Genomic DNA, 12,048 nt, shown 5'->3' on the forward strand with positions numbered 1-12,048 from the left:
GTACAGAACGACGTTAGTGGCCTACTGGCCTACAGCTTGAAGGTCTGCATGTCACTGATGCAAAATAAGAAGTTCCGCAATGAGGTCCTCCGAGTGCTGGTCAAGCTCTACATGAATCTGGAGAAGCCTGACTTCATCAACGTTTGCCAGGTAACAGAAAGAAAGGACACTTCAAATTGGGCTCAGATTTTTTTCGTATCAATTCAGCTTCCCACAGTTTGGTGGTAGGATGGTGCTCTGATTTTACCATCTGAAACTAACATCTTGACCCAGTGGAATTAGACAGTCATTCAATGACAAATTACTTTGAAAATTAACACTGTCACATGCACACCTTATTGTTAGGGGGGTATGTGAGAAACTGCATGAGGAAACGAGAAGACAATCACAATATTGTTCATGAACCACTTTTATTTGTAGCTATGTTTTGGTCTGAGGTGGGTCTTCATCAGGACAAACAGTTTGCATGTACCCATACTCACGTGTTGCCAGCAGAATCAGTCGCTTTGAGGCTGACTAGAGATTACTGGTCTTCATTCCCCCACCTAAATCTCTTTTTGTTTTGGTTACTGCAATTCAGCTTTTAGCTGCAAATGTGTTCAATGTCATATAAATACACTTTACTAATAGAAGGAAGTAACCACTTGACCACCATGCATCACACTCAAACTTTCTCTCCCTTCTTTCTCTCTCCTCCACAGTGCCTGATCTTCCTGGATGACCCACAGGCAGTGAGTGACATCCTGGAGAAGCTGGTGAAGGAAGACAACCTGTTGATGGCCTACCAGATCTGCTTCGACCTGTATGAAAGCGCCAGCCAGCAGTTCCTTTCCTCCGTCATCCAGAACCTGCGCACTGTGGGCACGCCCATCCCTGCCGTGCCCGGCTCTACCAACACGGGCACTGTGCCCACCCTGGACAAAGACAGGTAGGCGAGGTGGAGGGTACAGCCTCAGGGTGTGAGGGTTAGGTAAAGGAAAGAAAAAATGGTTACGGAAAGATGGAGGGAGCAGGGTAAATGGGTAGAAAATGTAGTAAGATGTGTTAAAATTGCACCTCTCTGTAGGCAGAATATCTTGACACTTCACTAATAATTTACTGTGAAACAAAGTTAATTTTGCCAAGTTTAGCCAATCAGGATTGTATTGTATATTTTAAGTTGCATATCATATTTTCTCCTTTGTCTCAGTGATGCTATGGAGACGGACGATAAGGCCGGCAGCTCCCCTGCAGGAAAAGCAGCAGACGTGAGTACAAAAGACCCAATGTTACCCCCACCTCTACCTGATGGTTGTCTTTTGCAATTTTAAATGGTTGTTGTCACCCAAAATAATTGGTCAGCCCTGCCTCTGCTTGCATAGAACGAGGAGCCGAAGGACCAGAATGCAAAGATGACAAAAATTCTCAGCGGCGAAATGGCCATCGAATTGCATCTACAGTTCCTCATCCGGAACAACAACACAGACCTAATGATTCTCAAGAACACAAAGGTAAAGGATGCCAGTATGAGTATTAGACATACAGTACCAGTCTCAAGTTTGGACACCTACTCACTCAAGGGTTTTTATTTCTTTTTTTACTATTTTCTACATTGTAGAATACTGGGGTAGACATCAAAACTATGAAATAACACATGGAATTACGTAGTAACCCAAAAAGTGTTGAACAAATCAAAATATATTTGAGATTCTTCAAAGTAGCCACCCTTTGCCTTGATGACAGCTTTGCACACTCTTGGCATTCTCTCAACCAGCTTCACTTGGAATGCTTTTCCAACAGTCTTGAAGGAGTTCCCACAAATGCTGAGCACTTGTTGGCTGCTTTTCCTTCACTCTGCGGTCCAACTCATCCCAAACCATCTCAATTGGGTTGAGGATGGGTGATTGTGGAGGCCAGGTCATCTGATGGAGCCCTCCATAACGCTCCTTCTTGGTCAAATAGTTGAGTTGGGTCATTGTCCTGTTGAAAAACAAATGATAGTCCCACTAAGCGCAAACCAGATGGGATGGCGTATCACTGCAGAATGCTGTGGTAGCCATGCTGGTTAAGTGTGCCTTGAATTCTAAATAAATCAGCAAGTGTCACCAGCAAAGCACCATCACACCATCTCCTCCATGCTTCACGGTGGGAACCACACTTGCAGAGATCATCAGTTCACCTACTCTGCGTCCGACAAAGACACGCCGGTTGGAACCAAAAATCTCGAATTTGGATTCATCAGACCAAAGGACAGATTTCCACTGGTTTAATGTCCATTGCTCGTGTTTCTTGGCCCAAGCAAGTCTCTTCTTCTTATTGGTGTCCTTTTAGTGGTTTCTTTGCAGCAATTCAACCATGAAGGCCAGTTGATATTGCGATGTGTCTGTTACTTGAACTTAGTGAAGCAATTATTTGGGCTGCAATTTCTGAGGCTGGTAACTTTAATGAACTTATCCTCTGCAGCAGAGGTAACTCTGGGTTTTCCTTTCCTGTGGCGGTCCTCATGAGAGCCAGTTTCATCATAGAGCTTGATGTTTTTTGCAGCTCTACTTGAAGAAACTTTCAAAGTTCTTCAAATTTTATGAAGTGACTGACCTTCAAGTCTTAAAGTATTGATGGACTATCGTTTCTCTTTGCTTATTTGAGCTATTCTTGCCATAATCTGGACTTGGTCTTTTACCAAATAGGGCTTTCTTCTGTATGCCACCCCTACCATGTCACAACACAACTGATTGGCTCAAACACAATAAGAAGGGAAAGAAATTTGTGGAATTAACTTTTAAGAAGGCACACCTGTTAATTGAAATCTATTCCAGGTGACTACCTCATGAAGCTGGTTGAGAGAATGCCAAGAGTGTGCAACGTTGTCAAGGCAAGGGGTGGTTACTTTTTAGAATCTCCAATATAATATATATTTTGATTTGTTTAACACTTTTTTGGGGGGGATTACTACATGATTCCATATGTTATGTCATAGTTTTGATGTCTTCACTATTATTATAATATAATGTAGACAATAGTAAAAATCAAGAAACTCTTGAATGAGTAGGTGTTCACACTTTTGACTGATATTGGATATATACCGGTACTGGATTTTTTACCTCCAAGGTTAAAAGGTTTTCACGCACATTTTGTTGCTTCGTCTACTTATTCCAGGATGCAGTCCGAAATTCAGTGTGCCACACAGCCACGGTCATAGCCAACTCCTTCATGCATACGGGAACCACAAGTGACCAGTTCCTCAGGTATAGCCACTATGCTTTAACATTAACAAATGGAGACTATCACCTTCTGTTTTTCCAGTATAGTTTTACATTTACGTAGTGATGTGAGGACATAAAGGAACAAAGATGTGTTTAAATGTGTGATGTGATTTTATTCATTATTTTAACAGAGAGAACTTGGAGTGGCTTGCAAGAGCCACCAACTGGGCCAAGTTCACTGCCACAGCCAGTCTTGGCGTCATTCACAAGGTAAACTTTTGCTGAAACAATTTAAACCTAAATGGATATCTATATCTTTTGGTTTTCAGATTTTTATATAAAGAACCATGTTTCACCCAGATCTCTGCATATTTTCAGGGCCACGAGAAAGAGGCACTGCAGTTGATGGCCACATATCTGCCCAAAGACACCTCCCCTGGATCGGCCTACCAGGAGGGAGGCGGGCTGTACGCCCTCGGGCTGATCCACGCCAACCACGGGGGGGACATTATCGACTACCTGCTCAGCCAGCTCAAGAACGCCAGCAACGACGTGAGTGGCAACAAGCAGATGCGTCACATTTATAGCGCCCAATTCCAAATCAACCCATAGCCTCCCTACCCCTTTGGTCACTTAGATTTGATCTTGTGTGTGTGTGTGTAAGCAGTACCGGTATATAAATAATTATACGAAGCCCATCAGAGGGACATCATGTCACTTTTGAGTTGAATACAAAGTCTTTGTGTCTGGGGTTTGCTTTGTTTCCTTCCACAGATTGTCCGTCATGGCGGAGGTCTAGGCCTGGGATTGGCTGCCTTGGGGACAGCCAGGCAGGATGTGTACGACCTGCTCAAGTCTAACCTGTACCAGGATGACGCAGTAACAGGTACATGAACCTGAACAGACAATAGGGAATTCAGTGCTATTCAAGTTTAAATGTAGCCAACTAGCATCTCTCTGTAGCCTTTATAGAGTGTAACATGGGATGTCAAATCCTCATCGGTAGTGAATTCAGAAAAACATTTTGATAAGAGTTCAGTGATACTAGCGAAAACAACACGGTGCTCCTATTGCCCAATTGGAGCACCGTGTTGTCCTATTGTATATCCTATAGGAGCACCGTGTTCTATATGTAGAGGGAAGAGATCATTGCGGCGCGGTCTGCATTTTTCGTACTGGGTGCAGGTGGTCAGACAATTATGGAAACGGTCATCTTTCTGTTTTGTATGCGTTCTCCAATATATTGTATTAAAAGCACCTTTTTGTCACACTATTCTCACGCACACACACTCATCATTCGCTGCTTCAAGTTCAGTAGCCTATACCTCTCCTCTCCTAGTTGGGCGTGCAAGATCATGTGCGACAATAGGCTAAATGTGTGGTCTCAATTAAATGCATGGGCAGAGAAGCATGGTACAGTTTCTTTCCAAGGAAATTCATTTTAATACGATTAGGCTACAGTTTACTACAGTGTCGTGAAATAAATATTGATAATGGAAAGAAGTGGAGGGCACTCAACCAACGTGAATTGAGTTGCGAAGGAAAAGGCGCAACGTTATTTGTCTCTGGCTGCAAATCGTCCCGCTCCTAGGCTATAGGCCAGGGGTATTCAACTCTTACCCTACGAGGTCCGCAGCCTGCTGGTTTTCTCTTCCAGCTGGTAATTCATTGCACCCACCTGGTTTCCCAGGTATAAGTCAGTCCCTGATTAGAGGGGAACAATAAAAAAATAACTCAGTGGAACTGGCTTCGAGGTCCAGAGTTTAGTTTGATGGCTATAGTCTGGCTATGCAAAACGTTAGACAAAGTCTCTTCATCATTCTTGCTGCCTTAAGTTTCAGTAGCCTTCCTCTCTTAGTTGGGCATGCGAGATCAGGTGCACATGTGATCTCTATTAAGGAATGATCCAACCCCAGAAAAAAATGAAACTCCTATCAATTTGGTGAAAGCCTATGTTCTATCAGTGGGTAAAATAAGTGTTCCCCATGATTTAATTTCTAAGTGGTCCATCTGTAAAATCAGGAAATTGTGTAGGAACTTAGCTTAGATGTGCTGAGGTTGACCGGTGTACTAAATTATTCAACTCCGTTTCTCCTTCAAGTACCATCTCGCAATGCGCCCTGTGTCTGTTGTTGCCATAGCAATGCACTCTGCACTCGCTCTGGGCAGAGAGGAACTACAAGCTGAACTCTGTGAGATGTACTCCTAAATTGATAGTACAGTTTGTTTAGGCAATTTTACAGCTAGCTCCTTCACATGATGATATTGACTGGTGTTATTGTGTACAGCCATTTTAATCCTCGGGTAGCCTTTTATTTTGTTTAAATATATTTCTAGGATGGAAAACACTTAAGTGTAAACTTAAACGACTAAAACCCAGATATAAAGTATGTAGAAAAGATAGTGGACCTATATATATTTTTTTAAATAATATAGTCTTTGAAAACTAACAATCACCAAAATAAAAGCTAGACAGAGAATTGGCAATTCCAAAAACAATGAATTTAATGTTTGAGCAAAATAACACATTCATGGATAAATGAATAGAATTGCCAATTAGCTTTAAAACTGCTAATTTTTTTCTCAGCTGCATGGAAACATTTGTAGAATTGCAGGAAACTTGCTTTAAAACTGAAGGAAAAAAACTCAGCTCCATGGAGAAATTAGTAGTTGCAGGAAATTGGCTTAAAAATAGGAACTATCCACCCAAAACCACTCATTCCTTTAATTGACAGTGTTAAATAACACTGAGAACAACATTTTTTTGAATTTTTTTTGTTCTTTAATTTTAGTGTTTATAATAAGGTTGGAAGCAACATGGAAAATCGTTATGGAAATCTGTTTCAGCTCAAGTCGACTCATCTGCAATGCTTTCTCTATGGGCTCTAATACCAAAGACAATATCAGCATGCAATGTAGCTAGTTAACTTTAAAATTGCCTAAACAAACTGAACTATCAATTTAAGAGTCTACAATCTCACCATGTTCAACCTGCAGATCGATGTGCCTCAGAGAGGAGTCTAACGTTCACAACGGCAGATATACTTTTGAGAAGTTGGAAATGTTACCCATGCTATGTCAATGGGTCGTGCAGTGCATTCTGGGACAAGGAGCGCTCTCCTTCAAGGGGAGAAGGGGAGTTTATTGGGCGCTAGCTCAAAAACCCAACAAAAGCACGAATTTCATCAACAAGAAGTACAACATTACAAATCTTTTCAAAGATGTGAGATAATTAACTTAGTATCTGTAGTATCGTATAGCTTTGGAATCGTGACATTACGTACTTTTGAAGAAAATAGGCACGTTTATCGACATACACTGACTTTGAGAGGGGATTGTGTGACAATTAGCAACTGCGTGACTCAGCATGACAACTTGAACGCGATTCATTGACAGTCTGCTGCGTGGGGCATTATATATTTCTTTATTCATTGTATTCCTATCTGCTTTCTATAATATCTCTGGCAACAGTACCCTGGACTAAAAAAGCAGACACAAATAGGAAAAATTCAGTTAAATTACACAATTTTCGAGGTAGGAATATTACAAAAATATGATCAATGGCTCATTCGAGATAAGAAATCCTTCCGAGTAATGACATGTATGATAGATGTCTTTGCGATCTAAAAGTTGTATTCCTGTTAACTTCCGGGGTAGTCACCGACTTCATCATGGTGCTACGTCATACTGGATGGATTTCTGGCTGCTTGAATGCTGTTAACTCAAATACAGATGAAAACATGAAATGACCCAGGGAATTGATAGAACATCACTCAGAGATACACAAAAACAATATAACATTGCGGTTTTGTTCGGGACCAGTTCTTGCAGGTGGGAGTTGGACAAAAAGCCAGCGGGAGTAGTCGCGTCCGGTATGAAAAGCTGTAGGAGTGGGTGGGATAAAGAAATCAGTCCCGCACAGACCTCTACCATCATGCGGCGCTCATGTCTGCGTCTGCCCTCTGTTCCCAGGTGAGGCTGTGGGGCTGGCCCTGGGGCTGGTCATGCTGGGCTCGAAGTCGGCACAGGCCATTGAGGACATGGTGGGCTACGCCCAGGAGACGCAGCACGAGAAGATCCTGCGCGGCCTGGCCGTTGGAATCGCCATGGTCATGTACGGACGCATGGAGGAGGCAGACACGCTCATCGAGAGCCTCTGCAGAGACAAGGTAACAGTCGGACTTGGCACACATTCACACGCACACACTCTTCTTCCATTATGCCTGGTGATGATGGGTATATGGCTTCTCAGCACTTTGCATTGTAAGGGGGGAAACTCGCCTTATCTGCTACCACCATATTTATTCACATTTATTCCTTGGCTATGCACCCATGACAGTTAACTCTTTTGCCTATTGTTGCCAAATGTGGTTGCTTTTGCTTTTTTCCGGCCTGTATTCATCCGTTTCAATTTACTGTGACAATGAATACCTCTCTTGAACTGTACAGCTCTGGGAAAAAATTAAGAGACTGCTGCATATTTTTCTTAAATCAGCATTTCTACATGTATTGCTTCCATTCCAGTGTCTGTTGAATTCCAACACAGGCACACCTCATTCTACTGAATGAGGTACTTATTAGGTGATCATCTGAACCAAATCTTATTTAACGAGGGAAAAGTATAAAAACCACTGCTGTGGTCATCACTATCCTCTTGCAATAGGACCAGCTGGATGGCAAAAGCAGTGCTAGTAGTACCTCAAAAGTAATTGGAGTTAAAAATAACAATTGACCATGCCAAAAGAGTTGAAAAGGAAAGTTTTGAGTGAGCGAAAGAAGGGTTAAATTCTGGCTTTACTGGCAGAGGGATACAGTGAGTGTCAGGTTGCTTCCATCCTTACAATTTCAAAGATGGCGGTTCATAAGAACAAGGTCAAGCAGCAGACATTTGGGACAACAAAGCTACAGACTGGCAGAGGGCGAAAATGACTCTCCACTGACCGGGATGACCGACAAATCATTTGAATGTCACTCAACGACCGTAGGATGATATCAAGTGACCTACAAAAAGAATGGCAAACGGCAGCTGGGGTGAAGTGCATGGCGAGGACGATTCGAATCAGGCTCTTAGAGGCAGGGCTGAAGTCATGCAAAGCTAGAAAAATGACCAATGAGAAGCAAAGAGCCAGGCTGAGGTTTGCAAAAGACCATACGGATTGGACCGTAGAGGACCTGGTTGTCTAATGGTTAGACGGAGACCTGGAGAGGCCTACAAGCCACATTGTCTCGCACCCACTGTGACATTTTGGAGGATCAGTGATGTTCAGGGGGTGCTTCAGCGAGGCTGGAATCAGGAAGATTTGTCTTTGTGAAGAACGCATAAATCAAGCCATGTACAAGGTTGTCCTGGAAGAAAACTTGCTTCCTTCTGCTCTGACGTTCCCCAACTCTGAGGATTGGTTTTTCCAGCAGGACAATGCCACACAGCCACGGTGTGGATGGAGGACCACCAGATCAAGACCCTGTCATGGCCAACCCTGTCATGGCCAGAACTCCAATGAAAACCTCTGGAATGTGATCAAGAGGAAGATGGATGGTCACAAGCCATCGAACAAAGCCGAGCTGCTTGAATTTTTGCGCCAGGAGTGGCATAAAGTCACCTAACATCAATGTGAAAGACTGGTGGAGAGCATGCCAAGACGCATGAAAGCTGTGATTGAAAATCCAGGTTATTCCACCAAATATTGATTTCTGAACTCTTCCTAAGGTAAAACATTAGTATTGTGTTTTAAAAATGAATATGAACTTATTTTCTTCACGTTATTTGGACCATTTTCTGCAAATAAATGCTCTAAAGGACAATATTTTTATTTGGATTTGGGAGAAATGTCAGTAATTTATAGAATAAAACCAAAATGTTAATTTTACCCAAACACATACCTATAAAAAGTAAAACCAGAGAAACTATTAATTTTGCAGCGGTCTCTTAATTTTTTCCAGAGTTGTATATTTCTACACTGAGGTTGGAATAATATTGTGAAAATGCTGATGCCCTTTTAGTGTAAAAGCTGTAAACTTGAAATTTCAGCCTGTTTTGGTGGGTGTCGGCCTGCCCGGTGACGACATCAGACGGTAAATGAGTTAATAGACCAATAAGAGTTCCATACCCCTGCCAATAACAGCTAAATGTCAGTTTTCCCCTCCCCATTTAGACCACTCCCTGACAGTTCTATCAAAATGCTTGCTTGAGAAATTACTCTTTGCTAAGAATCACATTTTTTGGGGGGGGGGGGGCTATTTTGATTAAAAACAATCACCGTAAGGTTCTTAATTGTTACCCAGAAATGATTTGATATTGAGATGAAAACATCTGCATTGGACCTTTTTTTTTTTTTTAAATGCGCTAGATGTCAAATAAGATGTAGATGTTATTGACCACACATTGTTGCCATGGCTAGACTTACTGCTGCAAACTCGTCTCTTAACTAAAGCTCTGTGTTCTGTCACTGTGTCTGCTCTAGGACCCGATCCTGCGACGCTCCGGAATGTACACAGTTGGCATGGCCTACTGCGGCTCCGGAAACAACAAGGCCATCAGACGTCTGCTGCATGTGGCTGTAAGTATCCTCCTTCCCCTTTCTCATGCAAGACACCGACAACCAGGTACCAGATCACGCCATGGATAGCCAAGCTATTACGTATTGTAATTGCGAGGATGGTTATGACAGATTATTATGTGTTGGTATACTATATACAAAAGTATGTGGACACTCCTTCAAATTATTGGATTCCAAACTGCCTCTGGAAGCAACGTCTGCACGAGCTGCTTGTCGGGAGCTTCATGAAACGGATTTCCATGGCTGAGCAGCTGCACACAAGCCTAAGATCACCATGCGCAATGTCAAGTTCCACCATTGGACTCTGGAGCAGTGGAAATGCGTTCTCTGGAGTGATGAGTCACGCCTCACCATCTGTCAGGCCGACGAACGAATCTGGGTTTGGCGGATGCCAGGAGAACGCTACCTGCCCCAATGCATAGTGCCAACCGTAAAGTTTGGTGTAGGAGGAATAAGGCTTTGGGGCTGTTTTTCATGGTTCAGGCCCCTTAGTTCCAGTGAAGAGAAATCTTAACGCCACCGCATACATTGACATTCTAGACAATTCTGTGCTTCCAACTTTATGGCAACAGTTTGGGGAAGGCCCTTTCCTGTTTCAGCATTACAATGCCCCTGTGCACAAAACGAGGTCCATACAGAAATTGTTTGTCGAGATTGGTGCGCAAGAACTTGACTGGCCTGCATAGAGCCCTGACCTCATCCCCATCTAACACATTTGGGATGAATTGGAACGCCGATTGCGAGACAGGCCTAATTGCCCAACATCGGTGCCCGACTTCACAAATGCTCTTGTGGCTGATTGGAAGCAAGTCCCCGCATTTAGTGGAAAGCCTTCCCAGAAGAGTGGAGTCTTTTGTCACAGCAAAGGGGAGACCAACTCCATATTAATAACCATGATTTTGGAATGAGATGTTCGACGAGCAGATGTCAACATACATTTGGTCATCTAGTGTATATTTTTCACGATAATGAAATCCTTTGGTAGTACAGGAAGCCCAAATAGATTAATAAATGTTATTGTTACTGGGTCAGATGGTTGTTCCTACAGATGGCAGCCTGCATAAGCAAAAGGTGTGATTATGCTTTGATATGAGCTGTTTATGAACAAAAGTATAGGTTTCTCCCAAATCTTTGATATTTTGGCTGATTGGGAGTTTTTCATTTTTGCTTTTGTGCAGCAAAATTATTAGTAGTGGATGTTACGTTATCTCCTTGCCCCCACCGCATTCTTCCTGCTGTTAATTCATCGTTCTCTACCTTTTCAGGTGAGCGACGTGAACGATGATGTCAGAAGGGCAGCGGTGGAGTCCATTGGATTCATCATGTTCAGGTAAGGCCTTGGCCCTATGCAATCCTGTATACCTCTGTAATCCCCTTTTCGCCCAGCTGAGGTCCCCCTACTTTCTCCCTCTTGGTCCACTGTGAGTCTCAGCCAAGCGAACTCTGATTAATCAGCCCCTACTTGTATACACATAGACGGCATTCTTCCCATATCCCGGGAATACTTTCCAAATGCGTTTGGAGTATGTCCTCGAATGGGTATTGTTGGCAGTTTATGTAGCCTCCTCCCCCTCATCCCGACCGTTAAAACATCCAAAGCAAACAGTGAGATAGATATCTTCCGCCCAGACCTCAGATTAATAGATGGGGCTTTTCCAGTTGTGAATGCCACTGGTGCTGTTACCCACCTTCGGCCCAGAGGTTAATCCATGTTCTCCCATCAAGAATTAGGTTTTCACAAGTGTCACCTTGCTTGGCTAGAGAGTTACTGACAATTGTATTCTTGCTTGGCTAGAGATTTAATGTTGTCTGAACACTGTTTTGGGTTTTAAGTAACCATGGTCATGCAGTATAGTTAAATTTAAGCCCAGATGGAGCTCTGGGCTGATCTGATTTCTTATAAGCTGAATTGTTTATGTAAGTGATGGGTGTCAATTGTAATTTGAAAAACCAACACTGTTAAAAGTTTTGAAAGTGTTTAAGTTTCCAAAATGTGAGAACTTGTTTGATGTTCAAGTTAAATCTATTGAGCATGAAAACCCTTTGAACCACCCTTGTGTTGGTCCGTGCAATGGTTTTCGGTAGTCTTATCCAATTTTTAAGTGTCATTCATGATCAAAGATATGACATTTTGAAGTGATTTTACTCTTGAGAAAGTATTTCATTGCATCCTTTATAGCTTAGCCTACCTCAAGGAGCTGAAACTATCCCTCACTTTCCTACAAGGTTAGCACTCTTAAGTGATCCCCATGTGATTGGTTTTCATGCGGAATATCAATATGACGTAATGACCAACATCTCCTCTGTCA

General features: G+C 42.7%; 1 protein-coding gene across 1 annotated transcript in view; it reads left to right on the forward strand.

Annotated features, from left to right (window-relative positions):
* Window positions 1-12,048, forward strand: part of LOC129811081 (26S proteasome non-ATPase regulatory subunit 1-like) — a 106,026-nt gene that overhangs the window by 13,752 nt on the left and 80,226 nt on the right. The window contains exons 6-16 of the mRNA XM_055862234.1: window positions 7-150; window positions 702-928; window positions 1,190-1,247; window positions 1,362-1,490; window positions 3,136-3,224; window positions 3,374-3,452; window positions 3,561-3,734; window positions 3,957-4,068; window positions 7,155-7,351; window positions 9,644-9,739; window positions 11,005-11,069. Coding sequence (XP_055718209.1) covers window positions 7-150; window positions 702-928; window positions 1,190-1,247; window positions 1,362-1,490; window positions 3,136-3,224; window positions 3,374-3,452; window positions 3,561-3,734; window positions 3,957-4,068; window positions 7,155-7,351; window positions 9,644-9,739; window positions 11,005-11,069 — 1,370 coding nt within the window. The remainder of the gene's footprint in view (window positions 1-6; window positions 151-701; window positions 929-1,189; window positions 1,248-1,361; window positions 1,491-3,135; window positions 3,225-3,373; window positions 3,453-3,560; window positions 3,735-3,956; window positions 4,069-7,154; window positions 7,352-9,643; window positions 9,740-11,004; window positions 11,070-12,048) is intronic.

Source organism: Salvelinus fontinalis, chromosome 14 (assembly GCF_029448725.1).
Source record: "Salvelinus fontinalis isolate EN_2023a chromosome 14, ASM2944872v1, whole genome shotgun sequence".
Taxonomy (NCBI): domain Eukaryota; kingdom Metazoa; phylum Chordata; class Actinopteri; order Salmoniformes; family Salmonidae; genus Salvelinus; species Salvelinus fontinalis.